The 13,911-nt window shown below is 54.5% G+C and overlaps 3 protein-coding genes across 5 annotated transcripts; 1 reads left to right on the plus strand and 2 right to left on the minus strand.

Annotated features, from left to right (window-relative positions):
- Positions 1-43: 43 nt before the first annotated feature.
- chrnd (cholinergic receptor, nicotinic, delta (muscle)) lies at positions 44-6,383 on the minus strand. 2 transcript variants are annotated; one of them, XR_013329230.1, is made up of 16 exons: positions 6,268-6,383; positions 6,043-6,165; positions 5,822-5,973; positions 5,672-5,747; positions 5,394-5,606; positions 5,175-5,322; positions 4,972-5,101; positions 4,803-4,902; positions 4,614-4,732; positions 4,435-4,540; positions 4,294-4,353; positions 4,106-4,204; positions 3,837-4,033; positions 3,627-3,740; positions 2,988-3,541; positions 2,209-2,302 (listed from the first exon to the last, which is right to left on the minus strand). XR_013329230.1 is itself a non-coding variant. In XM_077736248.1 (12 exons), exons 1-12 carry the CDS (start codon positions 3,037-3,039, stop codon positions 152-154), a joined length of 1,551 nt encoding a protein of 516 aa, XP_077592374.1. In that variant the 5' UTR covers positions 3,040-3,374; the 3' UTR covers positions 44-151. The 2 variants fall into 2 exon arrangements, 1 of the variants encoding a protein (XP_077592374.1); XM_077736248.1 differs by lacking the exons at positions 3,627-3,740; positions 3,837-4,033; positions 4,106-4,204; ... (9 more) ...; positions 6,043-6,165; positions 6,268-6,383 and adding exons at positions 44-334; positions 405-526; positions 610-820; ... (5 more) ...; positions 2,007-2,116; positions 2,307-2,452 and having other exon boundaries at positions 2,186-2,230; positions 2,988-3,374.
- Positions 6,362-13,694, minus strand: cip2a (cellular inhibitor of PP2A). The gene is made up of 10 exons (XM_077736258.1): positions 13,538-13,694; positions 10,429-10,699; positions 10,099-10,338; positions 9,256-9,341; positions 7,844-8,012; positions 7,619-7,721; positions 7,011-7,158; positions 6,772-6,884; positions 6,569-6,663; positions 6,362-6,403 (listed from the first exon to the last, which is right to left on the minus strand). The coding sequence occupies exons 5-10, from the start codon at positions 7,846-7,848 to the stop codon at positions 6,382-6,384; spliced, it is 486 nt and encodes a 161-aa protein (XP_077592384.1). The 5' UTR covers positions 7,849-8,012; positions 9,256-9,341; positions 10,099-10,338; positions 10,429-10,699; positions 13,538-13,694; the 3' UTR covers positions 6,362-6,381.
- Positions 8,596-13,041, plus strand: apbb1ip (amyloid beta (A4) precursor protein-binding, family B, member 1 interacting protein). Of its 2 annotated transcripts, XM_077736229.1 has the most exons (16): positions 8,596-8,864; positions 9,187-9,442; positions 9,519-9,578; positions 9,657-9,819; positions 9,891-9,992; positions 10,113-10,234; positions 10,294-10,371; positions 10,444-10,603; positions 10,850-10,971; positions 11,045-11,119; positions 11,174-11,317; positions 11,425-11,535; positions 11,608-11,706; positions 11,768-11,849; positions 11,932-12,002; positions 12,089-13,041. In XM_077736229.1, exons 2-16 carry the CDS (start codon positions 9,197-9,199, stop codon positions 12,938-12,940), a joined length of 2,487 nt encoding a protein of 828 aa, XP_077592355.1. In that variant the 5' UTR covers positions 8,596-8,864; positions 9,187-9,196; the 3' UTR covers positions 12,941-13,041. The 2 variants fall into 2 exon arrangements, with proteins under 2 accessions (XP_077592355.1, XP_077592356.1); XM_077736230.1 differs by lacking the exon at positions 9,187-9,442 and having other exon boundaries at positions 8,597-8,864.
- Positions 13,695-13,911: the final 217 nt, after the last annotated feature.

The raw sequence follows: 13,911 nt of genomic DNA on the forward strand, positions 1-13,911 counted from the left end.
CAGAATGAACTTTTTAACTTTGAATAGACGCGGGAGCAAAGCGTTTCCTTCTTTCCATGTTGAATTTTAATTGCCAGCCCAAAAGAAAGGAGACGGGGAGAGGAGAAAGGAAGCAAAAGGAAGCTAAAGATTTGGAAATTACGTGTCGGCGTCACACGGGGCGCGGGTTGTCCTCCCTGTAGTCGTAGGCGTCTCCGGCAAAGGGCAGCGGCGGCGGGTGGTTGTAGAGGCCCATGAGGAAGATGATGATGGTGCCCAACATCATCACCGGGGTGATCAAGAACAGGCACAGGCGGTCCACCGTGCGGGCGATGCCGCTCCAGTTGTCCTTCTCCTGGATCGGCAGCCAAAAGGTCAATTTCAGGTAGCGGAGCGGCAAAAACGCCATTCGCCGGCCCACTCGCCTCGTTGTAGTCGTTCTTGTTGCGCATGTGCTTGATGATGTAATTGGCCCCGTCCACCGCCGGCTTGATTTCGCCGTACAGCTGCTCGGTGACCCCGCCGCCGTCCTCCTGCAGCTTTTTCACTGAAGAAAAAAAGACCACGCGCCACACGTCAGAGGAAGGGCCGCCGGGATGGGAGCGGAGAGGGCGGCGTCTCCGGGCCTACCGGCGGCCTGGGCGGGCCGGGCCACCAGCCCGTGTCGGACCGACTGCCTCTCGAACATGAGGTCGCTGCGGGACTTGACGCTGTAGTACTCCTCGGCCGAGGCGATGTAACCCGCCGAGCTGGAGCGGCGGTGCAAGACGCCGTCCCGGGACGGCTCCGACTCGGCCGGACGCGACATCAGCAGCAGGCGTGGGAGTCGCTCCAGGAAAAACTGGGAGGGAGCCACACACAAGAAAGACGTAGAAGTAAAGGTGTCATTTTACTCTTCATAAAAAAAAGCAAGGTTTATATCATCCCCGACCGCTCCGTCGTTTCCGTGTCCTTACCCTCTTGGTCCAGTCGGACATGACGTGCGTGCTGGGGCTCCTGAAATGCAGGTTGAGGACCACCACGCAATTCAAGACCACCACCGTGACCAGAACCATGATGAACATCAGGTACCTGCCAAAAGCGCAGGTTAAAAAAAAAAAAGGGGCAAGGCAGAGGCGCCCACCCACCCATCCACCGACCGACCACCTACTTGACGATGAGCGGGACGGAGATGGACGTCTCCGGGAGCCTCTGCGAGATCAGCAGCAGGAAGACGGACTGAGCCAGCAGCACCGAGATGGACAGGGTCATCTTCTCGCCGCCTGACGGGCAAAAGAACGGTGGCGGCGGGGGCGCGTGGATGACAAGAAGGTGGGAGGAGGAGGCTCGACTGACTGTCGGCCGGCAGATAGTAGACCAGCGACGCCAGGAAGGAGATGAGCACGCAGGGGATGATGATGTTGACGATGTAAAAGAGCGGCTTGCGCTTGATGATGAGGTAGAACGTGATGTCCTGGTGCTTGTTGCTCTCCATGGGAATGTGCTTGTAGGCGTTCCTCTTGGCCGGACGGTGGATCACCTCCCACTCGCCGTTCTCTGACGGCGGACAAAGAGGAGGATGGGGGGCGTAAAGTCAGGTGGGGTCGGGTACGCGCCCACCCTGCACCTTACCCGTCCAGCTGGCCGGGTCGATGATGATCCACTCCACCGTGGCGTTCCCCTCCGGCTTCAGGAGCATCCGGATCTCTTTGGCATTGTACGTCAGGGAGCTGAGCGGACGCAAATTCCAATGGGGGCTCTGGTTCGGAATTGAGCCGCTGGCCGGGGGGGGGGTCTCACGTGAACTTGAGGGTGCAGTTCTGCCAGTCGAAGGGGAAATAGTTGACGTTGATGGAGCAGGACGAGCGGAAGATGGCGGGGGGCAACCAGTAGCAGAGCCCGTCGGGTTGCACCAGCACGTTGCAGTAGTATGCCACCTGGAACTGGGCGTCGTTGCTGGGAGGGGAAGACACCGGGCGGGCGGGGTTATTTTCTTGGGCCGGCCATCGCCGCCGCCGCCGCCGAGCCCCACGCGCGGCTTTCCTCACTTGTTCTCCAGCACAATCTCCGGCAGCCACACCATGCTGGACGGCAGGCGGAGGATCTCGATGCCGTCAAACTCGCTGGCGTTCCACGTCAGCCGGTAGTCCGTCCACGTCTGGAATGGAATGAGGAAAAAGTTCCAGTGTGTCACGTCTGGCATAGATTTTAAAATCTTGCGACTCACGTGTTCGATCCACACGTTGGTGAGGAGAGTCTCGTCCACTTCTTTCTGCGCAAAAGCCAGAGCGGACGTTCAGTGGGAATCCCCTCCGTCATCGGGGACGCGGGTGGGCGGGCCTTCCTACCAAGGAGATGAGGTTGGAGAGCGTGAGCGCGAGGTAGACGTCGACGGCGTCCTCCTGTCTCTCCACGGGACGCAGCTCCTTGTTGTAGGCGCGCTCCTTCAGCAGGTGGTTGATCAGGCGCTCCTCTTCGTTCCTGCAGCGGCACCCTGCCGACGGGCTCAGAGTTTTATATAAAAATTAAATAAATACATTTATGCCCTCGAGGACATTTCTAATCTTCCGGGGGACATTTTTCCAAATATGATTAGGCTTTTCTCCTAGGGCTTGTACCAACGCAAAATTTAGAATGGAGTCCTATTTTTCCGTGAATGTTGCCATGGCCCGGCTGAGGGAATTGACGTTTGTAGGGCAGAGCGACAGCGGCACGTTCCGGGGCTCAAATTTCCCACGACAGCTGCTTCCTTCCACTCCGGTCCAACAGAGTCGGACATTTTCCAGCGACGACAAACGAGAACTTTAACCCATTTTCTGCCGGCACCGGTACCACCAATTTACTTGGACTGGGAAGCGCAATTAAATAAAAATAGAACTCGATTCTTAAAAAAAAAAAAAAATCTGCCATACGGTAGGCGCACAGAACTAATGTCTACACTAGCCAATCCCAATGAGATATGGAATGCACTCCAAGTCATCTGAAAGGATCTAAGATAAGCACAATGATTAAAAAAAAAAACAACTAACCTGGCCAGAAAAGCGCAAGCAGCAAAACAGCGAGCGCGGGCGGAGGCTTCATGTCGAGTTGGGAGTCCTGTCGGGAACAATTTGCACGCTAGCCTCTTGGCTCCGTCCGACCTTCTGCCAGCGGGCTTTGGAGTGACGGTCGGCAGCTGCGGACAAACAGGTGGCAGAAAATAGAAAGACACCCGCCGGCCGTGTCCTGCAAAACACAACAGTTAGAAGCATGCCCAATGCCGGATTTGAAGATCTTACCTACCCGTTTAAAAATAACTCAACCGACAATTTCCTCTTTTTTTTTTTTGCCAAATCAGCATTGTTTTTATTTGACAATTGATATTTTCCTTTTATAAAATCAGTTTTTTTTTTTTTTTTTAGGGCAGGGGGGCGTTAGGTGGTCAATCACTTATTTCTTAACGTGGTTGTGCTGGTCACCAACGGTCAAGGTGTGGATCATGGCAAGCCTGGCCAAGTGCTCGCCCAGCTGGTCCTCCAGCTGACCCTTGCGCAGCTCCACGGACGACAGCTCCTTCTCCCGATCCGCCAGCTGCGCCGCGGTCCTGTCCAGAGCGTGTGTGAGGAAAAAAAGCGGCGGCCGGAGCGGCGGCCCGAGCGGCGACCCGAGCGGCGACGGGCGTTTCCTACTTGTCGTGCCGCGTCTGCAAGGCCCGGCGATCGTCCTTCAGGGCTTGGTGCCGTTGGTCCAGGTCGGCGTGAGCCGTCCGAAGCTCTCGCAGCAGACGCTGGCTTTCGTTAAACCTGAGCAGAACGGTTTTTAAGGGGGTGCTGGCCTCACGTCCGTTGAAAATGATTAAGAATGGACGCTGAAGGTTTTTGCAGTGCAGTGCAGCTCACCTGTCCAACAAGGTGTTGAAGGCGGCCTTGAGGTCCAGGTGCTCCTCGGAAACCCGCTGCAGTCTGGCGTTGTGGCCCAGCAGCTCGGCCATGTCGGCCCGGGTGAGCCGCGCCTGCTCCAGCTGCACGCTCAGCTCTGCCTGGAGGTCCTCGCGCCGCCTCTCCGCCTCCTTCAGCAGACCGGCCAGCCTCCGACCCTGGCGTTCAAGTGAGGGCCACGGGTGAGCCCGGGCCCGGCCGGCGACCCTTCTCTAGGACAAAACGCTCACCTCGGCCTCGGCCCTGGCTTCCTGGACGTGACACCGCGCCACCTGAGACGAGGCCAAGGCCTTGGCTTCCAGCGCGTCTCGCAGGCGACTCTCCTTGGACTGAAGATCAGATTGGACAAGACACAAAAATGGGCGGGCCATTCGTGCTGGCGCCAGTCAAAACTAAAATGATCCATCGCAAGACTTACGGCCAGCTTCTGCTCGTACAGGTCGATGATGTCGGACACGTGCGGTTCCCTGGCCTGCGCCTGCAACCCAAAAGCACAAAATGGCAGCGCTCGGACGGGCCGGACGAGAAGTAAGACGGGCCGGGAGCCCCGTGAGGAGACCTGTAAGCCGCCGTGGATGGAAGCGTCCAACGCCGCCACGCATTTGTCGGACAGCCCGGTTGCTCTCTGACGGTAAGCATTGTTGGCGGCCACGCTTTCCGCCAGCCTGGGGGCGGAGCACAAATCTCACCGAGCGCCATCGACCACGGCAACATCAATTTTAGCAAACGCGGACTCACACAAGCGACGGGAAGTCTGGGAGAGTGGAGGCCTCCAACAGCAGGGCCATCCCGGAGCGGACCTGCTTCCTGTGGGGCGACGTCAGGGCTAGCGCCAGGGGCGTGACTATCCTCTGGTCCTGAACGCACGGCGCGGGCGGAGGGGCGGGTTACGAGGAGGGAGGCGGGTCGCGAGGGAGGCTTCCTCACCTGCAGCGCTCGAGAGAAGCTGCTCTCCATGTCTTCGACCTGCTGGCGTAGTTTGCTCATCAGCTCCAAAGTGCCGAGCAGGGCCTCGGCGCACACCTGACTACGCACGCCGAGTGTCATTTGAGGAACCAAATGGCGGCGGCGGCGGGAGATCAGACCGTGGACTCACCCGAGACCCTCGTCCGCGGAGGGGCCGTCTCCGTAGCATCCGGCCAGTAGCGTCTCCACCTGCGACAGGCATTGCTGGGCGCCGAGGTGGTAGGAAAGCAGCGCCCGTGTGGGGGCCTCGCCACACATGAGTGAAAGCGTTAAGGACGACGGGTCAAAGGATCCGAGGAGTGGAGGACGAAAAGAATGACTTTTCAAGGATATCCAGCAGCACGTCGTTGACGTGCGAGACGCGCTCGCAGTGGCGTCTAAAGTCGGCGTGCTCTCCCTTGACAAAATCCAGCAGAACGGGCAGTACCATTTCCGCAAAGCAGCGCGCGCCTTCGATAGCGCCGTCGGGGCTCAGCGCCTCCTGCGGGGAGACGAGCGCGCCGGTTGTTGTGACGAGGTCATTCATCACTGCCCCTCCCCCGCTGGGCGTACCTCTAGCAGCTCGCGAAGCAGCCGCAGCGCCTTGGGCCAGCAGGCCTCGGCGCCCTCCGCGGACGAGCGGAGCCATCGCACCAACGCCGGCCCGGGTTCCACCTTTCCCCCGGGCCGCCTGAGACCGGCCGCCGTCGCCGGTTTGAAGAAAACCCGGCAGAGTTGCGGGCGCAGACCCGACACGCCGCACATGGCGAGCAGCAGCTCCAGAACCTGGCGAAGAACGAGGGGTGAACGCTGGAAAGGGGGGCGGAACGTTGCGCAGATTTGCCACTCACCTTGGCGACCGAGTCGGCGTCTTTCAACCGCAGCACTTCTGACACTTGAGACGCGCAGGCGGAGAAGTGCTGGTACCTACGGACCACCGGAAAACACGTTGGCCGCCATTGACAGGACAAGGGCAGCCGTCCCTACAACGTCATAGCTACCGAGTGAGATAATCCGCAATTTTAGGGTTCGGCAAGAGGTCAACGAGGAGATCCACCGCATATTTTCGAGTCGGCGCGCCGTCGCTGTCGCCATTCACGATGAGGCTGAAGATCAACTGGAAGGTCTGGTGGATATTGTGGGCATCAAAGAGCTGCGGCGGGAACACGGGACGGTCAAAAACAAAGTGAGGGCCAAAAAGGAGAAGGCTGACACCACCCACCTTCTCGCCAATCTTCTCGTTGAGAGTGAGGCTGGCCAGGACGGACAAGGTGAAGACCACGACCGTGGGATTCTTGTGATTCAGAAAGTTGCTCAAGGTGCGATTGAAAGCCTTCACGCCGTCCTGTTCCAAAGCGGTTTCCCAAAAAGAAAAAACAACAAGTTCAAAATGGTACTTTTGAACTTTTCTTTTGAAAAACATAGTTCTAATAGCGTCAACACTCACCAGAGACTTGATGTAACTCTGCACGGCATAGTTATCCCGACACAAATTGGCCATCAGGCAAAGGCAGGGTGGGATGATGTCATCAGCATGTGACTGGCTGAGCTCAATAAAACGTCATCTTAAATTGCGCCTCATTCTAGTTTGTTTCCCCATTGAAGTCAGTTGATATGAAATTAGTTAGAGCGTTACCTAATACTACAAAAAAAAAACTTAATTTTACAATAAAATTGCCTTTTTTTATTAACCTTGTTTTCCAAATAATTAGATTGCAAAATGGTGCGCGTGTACGCACGCTCCTTACATGTTGGCCACGAGAAAGTCGACGAGTTTATAGATGTAGCTTGAGGACGACGAGACGCGAGTGTTGTAGGTCAGCTTCTGCAGCAATTGCAAACTCTGCAATGCACAAAGAACACAAATAGATGCCTCTATTGTCATTACACACAGGTACAACAACAACAACATTTTAGCCCCTCCCCCCTCAAAGGACCGCCACAGACTAACCTGCAGCACCAGAGGGTCCGCCGGGGCGGCGCCGTGACGATGAACCAGCGAGGCCAGGTTCCCGGTGAGGTCGAAGTTGCAGTCGAGTATCTTCCTTCTGTCGTCGTCAAACGCTGCCAGGTGAAGAATGAAAATAGTGACACCCTTCAGACCATCGATACTTGTGTTCAAGACAAGTCACCATGAAAAATCCACCAAGGCAGTTATATGTTGACATGTGACGAGGCGGCGGATAGTACCGAGTTGTGCCAGGAGGGAAAGGATGGCGGCGACCACGCTGGGACACGTGGTGGCATTTCCGGTGAGCTCGACGAGCCCGCGGACACAATCGCTGGGGAGTGGCTGACCCGAGGACAGCAGATGTTCCCATTTCAGGGAGGAGACCTCCTGCACAAATGACATGTCAAATAAAATGACAAAAAATATTCCACACATCGGGTGCCATTGACGTCAACAGACAGCTCATTCATTTGAACTGTGAGGCTCTTGTAGCAATTAAAAGATCCCTACCATCCCCTCCCAGTTCAAATAGATTATAGACATTCATTTCCGTTAAGGGAATGTTATCAATTCATGGCCCCACTTCATAATGATTGCCTGGTCAGTGGCAGTGAATGCATTAACCACGATCTCCTAATAATAAAGTGAAAATGGCTGGTTACGTGTGTCTCTGGCAGCCATGTTGGTAGGGTCAACACTGTCAGGGCAATTGACGTCTAAATAGGATGAACTTTTATCGGCGCCATAGAAAAGGAGTTAATTTGCTATTTGAATGCCACGAGAAGCACGAGGTCTCAGTACAACAGACTGTCAGTCATAATAAAATGAACGCTAAAATATGCCTTACCGCTACTTGTTCGACGAGTTCCGCCGCACTGTCAGTGTTCCTGTCGACTTCATACTGCTGCATAGCAAGCAACAGCGACTTCAAACACGTCGTGGCGTCCATTCTGTGAAAAAATAGGAACACTTCTGTATCGTCTATTTAGCTAGCTTGCTAGCTCCGTTTTACATTCAAACACAACGTCACATTAGCAACTTCCGCAATGTTTCAGGAATTTGTGTGCCTCACCTCATGGAAAACTCTTCGTTGTCGACATGAAAAATATACTAGACGTGATTATTGTTGAACATTTATGCCCTTTCTTCGTCCGTTACGTCAACTCCAGACAACAGAGCAGTCACTTTCCCGCTGTTTCCTTTGAAAACATCCGACACCGGAAGCGGAATCATCCAAGTTGCTGAAAAGCAGGGGGAGTCGAAGTTCAATAACAATCGCACTTCAAGTGCAAAACCGATGGGTTGTCCAACTCTGGTCCCGGAGAACCCCTATCCAGTCTGCTTGGGTTGGACCACTCGAGGACCGGAGTTGGCCACAAAGTTTAAGCTATTTTTAACAATTGTGTTCCAAGTTTGATCTTATACGTATTTCAAAATACATTTTAGCTCTCTACTATTATACGTTACACTCAGTGTAATGTTGACACTATTGAGTAAAATAACATTGAAATTATTAAACACAATTTCTCCTTATTTTCAAAGTCTCTAGTGATTTTAACATCAATTCGTTTTGGCTTCATACGTCACGTCGCAGGCACCATTTGTAAACAGGGGGCACTGCTCGCTTCCAGGAGATGAGAATTCAATTGAATTTAAACAATATAAAAAAAGTAAAAGCCCAAAACAGTAAATTATCATTTGATTATTCAAATTTAATTCCATTTATTTATTTTTTGGCTGGCTCTTTACAAGCGGGTCAGCGACCTTTGATGGAGGTCAATGATTAACGCCAAGAAGAGAGCGTGCGTCGGGCCCCGACCAGTGCGTTGCGAAAGCCTGGCGCAGGAATGCGACGACGGGCAGGTCTGGACGTGAACTTCCGCATTAGGCAGGAAGAAGGTTGTTGTCAAAAAAAAAAAAAAAAAAAAGAAGCAGATGGGCCAACGCTAGACAGCACGCCCTAAAGACCGCTCGCCCTTTTCTAACGGCTTCCTTCTAGCGGCTCTTTCTTTTCTTCATAACCGAATGTAAACGAGGCCATTTTTAGGGAGGATTTAATTACATACTTTGTAACGACACGCACATCGGACAAGGTGAGTCGGATTGGTTTGTGGTTTGCTTTTAGCGCTTCTGCTTTTTGGGCCGCGCTGGGTCGGGCCCAGTTGGGATATCTATACTTGTAGAATTCAATGTCGTACTCGGAAAAATGTTTTTGTCTTTTTCATTTTTTAAAAATTGAATTAAATATGAAAAAAACAAGTGGGATAAACTGTAATATGTATTGCAGTCAATGGCGAGTAAAAAGCTCTCGAAAAAAATGTGACTGGACCTTAAGATCTAAACGTGAAGCTGAAGTATTTATAGGCGGCGATCATAACCGTATGACGACTATGTCATCATTTCCTTTGGCGTTAGCAAATCGAAAATGCTCGAGTGCGACCACTTCCCCTTTCTGGAGGTGAACATTTGGCAAACTTTACTCACGTGGCAACATGGGTGGATGGATGGGCTCAAATCCAGCTCAGCTCCAGATTTCAAAGTAAAAGTGACAGCAGCGAGCCCAAACATGCCTGGGAACACAAAAAATAAAATGACTGCACTTTCTTCAAGTTTCTATGCCCTGGGTGTCAAACAAGGCATCCTCTTTTGGGGGACTGCCAAAGTAACCCACGTGCGTCCACTGTAAATATCTATAAAATGTAGTCAATAACATTTAAAAGAGCCGGCCGGGGGACTTTCCAAAACAGATGGACGACATCGACGCCATGTTCAGCGACCTGCTGGGTGAGATGGACCTCCTGACGCAGGTGAGCCCCGCCCCCCTCCCCGGTAAGCGCAGCCGCAAAGTATCGAGAGCCGCGCCAATTGGGGTTCCCCCTCCTCAGAGTCTGGAACAGGAAACGGCGTCGGCCCCGTCGTCGGCCCCGTCGTCGGCCCCGTCGTCGGCCCCGTCGTCGGCCCCGTCGCCGGCCCCGTTGCCGCCCCCCTGGGCTCCGTCCGACGGCGAGCGGGGAGCGGACCGCTCCGTCAACTCGGCCGAACTGAACGGTGAGGCGGCGTTAGCGGCGACGGACGATCGGTCGGGTGGCCGATGTTTTAAAGACGCGCTTTTCGGGCAGCGTCGCTCAACGAGCTGGAAGACACGGATTTGGACGCGTTGATGGCCGACCTGGTGGCCGACCTCAACGCCACCGAAGAGAAGCTGACGGCGCAAATGGGAGGTAGGGGCTCCAAGCGGGAGGGACGCCAGATCAAAAATTCTTTCTACTGGGAGCTATTTTGTTTTTTTTGTGGACACATAAGTGGGGATATTCAAGTGTTTGTCACCTCTCAATGGGAAGGCCTGAACGCGCCGGAGCTCCCGCCACCCGCGCCGTCCTCGTCCTCGGGCGGAGATTCGCCCGTTTCGTCGCACTCTCCCGCCTTGCCGGCTCCGCCTCCGCAATCCAGCAAACCGTCCATGGTGAGCCCCGGAAGCCTTCCCCTTGCGTGGGCTGGAACCCATTGCCCGGTGGTCCTCAGGAGGAGATCGAGGCGCACATCAAAGCGGACAAAATCAAGGTAGCCCTGGAGAAACTCAAAGAAGCCAAGGTCAAGAAGGTCAGTGGATTGCTGCTCCCACCGCTGCTCCCACCGTGGCTCGGCGCCAAGTCAAACCTTTGTGCTTGGCAGCTGGTGGTGAAGGTGCGCGTGAGCGACGGCAGCTCCAAAACCTTGATGGTGGACGAGCGACAGAGCGTCGGGGACGTGTTGGACAACCTCTTTGAGAAGACACACTGCGACTGCAATGTGGACTGGAGCCTGAGCGAGACCAACCCGGAACTGCAACTGGGTCAGCGTTGCCGTCCATAGCAGTTCCAAGTTTAGTTCGTCGGCCGGCGGTCGCCCCCACCCAAGATGGCCCCCAGCTCGGGCTCGGTGGTGACGGCTGAAAAACAATGAGGAAATAGGATTTACATTGGCCCGGGCGTTTGCTAAATTTAGCCGAGCCGACCCGTGACGCGCTGGGAAAGTAAGGCGGGGTGAAATGTTTTTTAAAAAAAATGTTTTTGTTTTATTGCCGTCGTCCCTGCGCCAGAGAGGACTTTTGAGGACCACGAAAACCTAGTGGAGCCTCTGCTGGCTTGGACCAGAGACAGCGAGAACCAGATCCACTTTCAAGAGAGCCCGGACAAGTACGAAGTCTTCAAAAACCCGCAGGTCGGTACCGCCCACTGCCAGAAGTACAGGGAGGGCCGGATTTTGGTGGGGGAAATGTGGCCGTTGTGCCTAGAAATTCTACTTGTGGAAGAAGAGCAAGAAGGCCCTGGATGACGTCAAGGACAAAGACAAGGAGATCTTGATCAAGGTAAGGCTGTTTGCTGCTCTTTTAAAAGAGCCTTCAAGTCGACTTCCACCACAGGAGAACTTCTGCGGGACGTCCGTCATGGTGCCCGACCTGGAGGGGGTGCTGCACCTCAAGGAGGACGGCAAAAAGTCCTGGAAGCCCCGCCTCTTCCAGCTCCGGGCCTCCGGGATCTACTACGTGCCCAAAGGCAAGACCAAGGTCAGGCTGCGAAGGCCTCGGGCGAGGCGGACTTTCCCCGAGAGAGACAATTTGAGACAATTTTGTCTTTTTCTCTCCCCCCCTCCCTTTCCCCCTCCCTCCCTCAGTCGTCCCGCGACCTGGTCTGCTTCGTGCAGTTCGACAACGTCAACGTTTACTACGGGAAAGACTTCCGAGCCAAGCACAAGGCGCCCGGTGACTTTTGCTTTGTGCTCAAAGTAAGCAAACGGAGCCCACCGGAGTGGACGCGGCGGCCGGCCGGCTAACGTGCATCATCCGCTTGCGCCTAGCATCCTCAGATCCAGAAGGACTCGCAGTACGTCAAGTACTTGTGCTGCGACGACGCCAGGACCATGAGCCTTTGGGTCACCGGAATACGCGTGGCTAAGGTAGTGTTAGCGACGTTGCCCTTTGCCGGCGGATGACTCTTCCTCGCCTTGCCGCACGCAGTACGGCGCCACCCTGTACGAAAACTTCAAAAGGGCCCAGACCAAGGTGCCCCACGCTTCGGCGTGGGCCGAGTGCATCCGAAGTAAAGAAGCGCCCTGGAACGCGCGCCGCCGTGTGCCGAGGTCCGGCTCGAATTTGGATTTTTTTTTTTGCTCTGCTCGCAGACCAATCGGAGAGCCGGGTGGCCAACGGACACGCCCCAGAAGCGCCATCCTCGTTCTCCTCCTCATCTCAGGTACGCCGGTGATTGAGATGCGTGTCGTTAGGAGAGCAGGGCACATTTCAAAGCCTTTGTCATGACTGAGGGATTTTGCTTTTCAGGAGCACAACTTGCCGCCTGCACCTCCTCCACCTCCGCTTGACCAAGCTCTGCCCCCACCACCTCCTCCACTAGGCCAAGCGCTGCCCCCACCACCTCCTCCACTAGGCCAAGCGCTGCCCCCACCGCCTCCTCCACTAGGCGAAGACTTGCCCCCACCGCCTCCTCCACTAAGCGGAGCACTGCCCCCACCGCCACCACCACTAGGTGGAGCACTGCCCCTCCCCCCACCACCGCCACCACTAGGTGGAGCACTGCCCCTCCCCCCACCACCACCACCACCACCACTAAGTGGAGCCGTGGCCATCCCCCCGGCCCCGGCCCCGCCCCCACTTCCTCCGCCAACCTCCAAATTTGGCGTGCCCAAGCCCCCTCCTCTTCTTCCGACCAAATCTAAACCCAAACCCGTACCCAGACAGCGGTGTTCTAACTTGCCAGTCGGCGCGGAATACCTTCCCGCTCCACCACCTCCTCTGCCATCCGGCGACGACTCCCCGCCAAACTTCCTGCCCCCGCCTCCTCCGGGGCCCCATTTGGGCTCAGGGCCACCTCCTCCGCCGGTCGCAAAGACCCTACGGCCAGCTCCGAGTTTCAAAAGCACGGGCCTCCCGCCTCCACCACCCGCCGGTCCCGGGGTTTTACCGCCACCGCCTCCACCTCCGCCCCTCCCCGCCCCCACGGCGGCCACCATCCCCCGGAGGGCCACGGCCGGGCCTCGCGGCTCGTTGAAGAAGGCACCGCCTCCGCCTAAGAGGACCACCCCGTCTCTGCACGGAGGAGGCGGTGGCGAAGGCGGCGACTTCATGTCGGAACTCATGCGCGCGATGCAGAAGAAGCGGGACCATGTTAATTAAGTTAAAAAAAATAGATATGTAAATAGTCTGGCAATGCTGAATAAGGAACATGTAAATAACATATTTCAAAGATAAATAAAACAGTGAATATGAGCATGCAATTCCATAGCATCAATATGAGTACAGCACTACCTGGAGATATGAGCTTATTACATTTGAATCTAGTATTAACATTTGAAAGCAAATGATTCAGAACTAGACAAAAAGGCAAGTTGTAAACAATGTTGGCTGTAATTTTTCATCTGTCTGGGCACGCACCAGTATCAGCGGGTGCATTTCCACTATCCAAAAATCATCGAGTCATCGTCAAATGTAATGATTGATAGCCATCAATGAAACATCTTAATAAATGCCACTAGAATAGACCCAATTTGAGCCAATTTTTCACGTCCGTCTGCCGCTCAGTCCTTCTCGCGTCCCACTCAAATGCCTTTTCTGCTGAATGTGTCGCTTGAAGTAGTCCAACTTCCATTTTAAATGATTTGGGACAGAGTTTACTATCAAAAAAAACTCGCTAACAACTTTAGCTTCGCTTTAGCTTCGCTTCACATTTAGCAGAGAAGACGTTTCCCTGTCAAAAAAAAGAAAATTACTCACCCAGTTTCACCGCCGCTGGTTCTCCTATTTGCAAGTAACTCCGACAGCCATTCCAACTGAAAAGAAGACTATTTGTCGACTTTGTTTTGGTTAGTCGACGCAGTATCGCATTCGCTTGAGCATAATTAGCATTAGCAACACGAAACGCCGCGCAAAGTACAGCCTATGCCGTGATTGGCTGCGTGGCGCAATTGCATCGTATCCTATGATTGGCCGGACACCTGTCACCCGCTGAATTTCACAGTAAAATGACAGAAAAAAAAGTTCTCCATATCTAATTCATTAGCAGTGCGTTGAGAGTCGGCGAGCAGTGGGAAGATTACAGGGAACGTTGCTTGTAAATATTTAGTTAGAATACTAGGGAAAAAGATTGT

Source organism: Stigmatopora nigra, chromosome 16 (genome assembly GCF_051989575.1).
Source record: "Stigmatopora nigra isolate UIUO_SnigA chromosome 16, RoL_Snig_1.1, whole genome shotgun sequence".
NCBI classification, from domain to species: Eukaryota; Metazoa; Chordata; class Actinopteri; order Syngnathiformes; family Syngnathidae; genus Stigmatopora; species Stigmatopora nigra.